Source organism: Sinocyclocheilus grahami, unplaced genomic scaffold (genome assembly GCF_001515645.1).
Source record: "Sinocyclocheilus grahami isolate Dianchi unplaced genomic scaffold, SAMN03320097.WGS_v1.1 scaffold4687.1, whole genome shotgun sequence".
Taxonomy (NCBI): Eukaryota; Metazoa; Chordata; class Actinopteri; order Cypriniformes; family Cyprinidae; genus Sinocyclocheilus; species Sinocyclocheilus grahami.
In genome coordinates, this window is record NW_015509578.1 from 1 (window position 1) to 1,005 (window position 1,005).

General features: G+C 38.8%; 1 protein-coding gene across 1 annotated transcript; it reads left to right on the top strand.

Moving 5' to 3' along the window:
* Nucleotides 1-147: 147 nt before the first annotated feature.
* Nucleotides 148-673, top strand: LOC107576939 (kinetochore protein Spc24-like). Its single transcript, XM_016263060.1, has 2 exons — nucleotides 148-339; nucleotides 447-673. Exons 1-2 carry the CDS (start codon nucleotides 165-167, stop codon nucleotides 605-607), a joined length of 336 nt encoding a protein of 111 aa, XP_016118546.1. The 5' UTR covers nucleotides 148-164; the 3' UTR covers nucleotides 608-673.
* Nucleotides 674-1,005: the final 332 nt, after the last annotated feature.

A 1,005-nucleotide genomic window follows, 5' to 3' on the forward strand; every position in this document is an offset into this window, starting at 1 on the left:
TTTTTTTTTTACTGTGAAACTTGTTAACTATGACATATTGCTTGCTTTGCTCCTCATTTGTAAGTCGCTTTTGGTGAAAGTATCTGCAAAAATGAAAAAATGTTGCATACAGCTTCACCTCCATATGTGCTGCATTTTTCTGCAGAAGCATTATTAATGCAGACATGGCACAGAACGATGCGATGCATGACGATGACCTTGCGAAATCAGGGGAAGCATTGATTGAGTTCATCAAGAGCAGTAAGGCAGAGAGCGCTCTTCGAGGAGCGAGAGAGAACCTGCAGGAGTTCTTTGACCACCACATCAAGACCAAGAAGACCACAACCGAGCTCTTAAATGGTATTCCTTTACTACTAATGCTAACTTTGAGCTTACTAATTAATATAAACGTACAAAATGCAATGATAAAAGCTAAATACTTCTTTCTGTGTTGTCTTCTTTTTAAGGTCTTGTACATGCCGAGGAAGAGGTCGGTCAGAAACTTCTGGATTTAGAGCGGCAGAAGAGCCAAATGGCGCAGGAGATCGAGAGGATGGAGCAGGAAGTACAGCGGAGCCTCTCCAAAAGCCAAATCCTGGACTCCGAGCAGGAGTATCCTTCAGTATGATGTTTCCCCTCAGACCTGAACCAGAACCTGCTCTCATTATAATAACTGGCCTGAATCAGGATCAGAATGAGCTTTATTCGCAAGTGTGTGCGCAAACACACAAGGAATTTGTTGTGGTTTCCTGGAGCTCTGGGTACATACATGCAAACATACATATAACACAAGAGAATACAAAGAACATTTAAATTACAATTAAACTACTAACCCTAATATAAAAAATAAATACATTAAAAACAATGAAGTAATATACATCAAGATCAGTAGGTTAATGTACAGATGTGTGCATTTATGTACTGTATATACAACTTTTAGTAAAATTTCAGTGCGAGGCACACAAATTTGCAGATTGTAAAAAATGTTTTAAAGGTGACATATCATGAAAATCTGACTTTTCCAGG

What these genes read in the sequence shown, in the direction of transcription:
- LOC107576939 (XM_016263060.1), top strand. Translation starts at nt 165, where the DNA reads ATGGCACAGAACGATGCGATGCATGACGATGACCTTGCGAAATCAGGG. An exon ending in CACAACCGAGCTCTTAAATG is followed by an intron (nt 340 to 446) that starts GTATTCCTTTAC and finishes CTTCTTTTTAAG; the next exon opens with GTCTTGTACATGCCGAGGAA.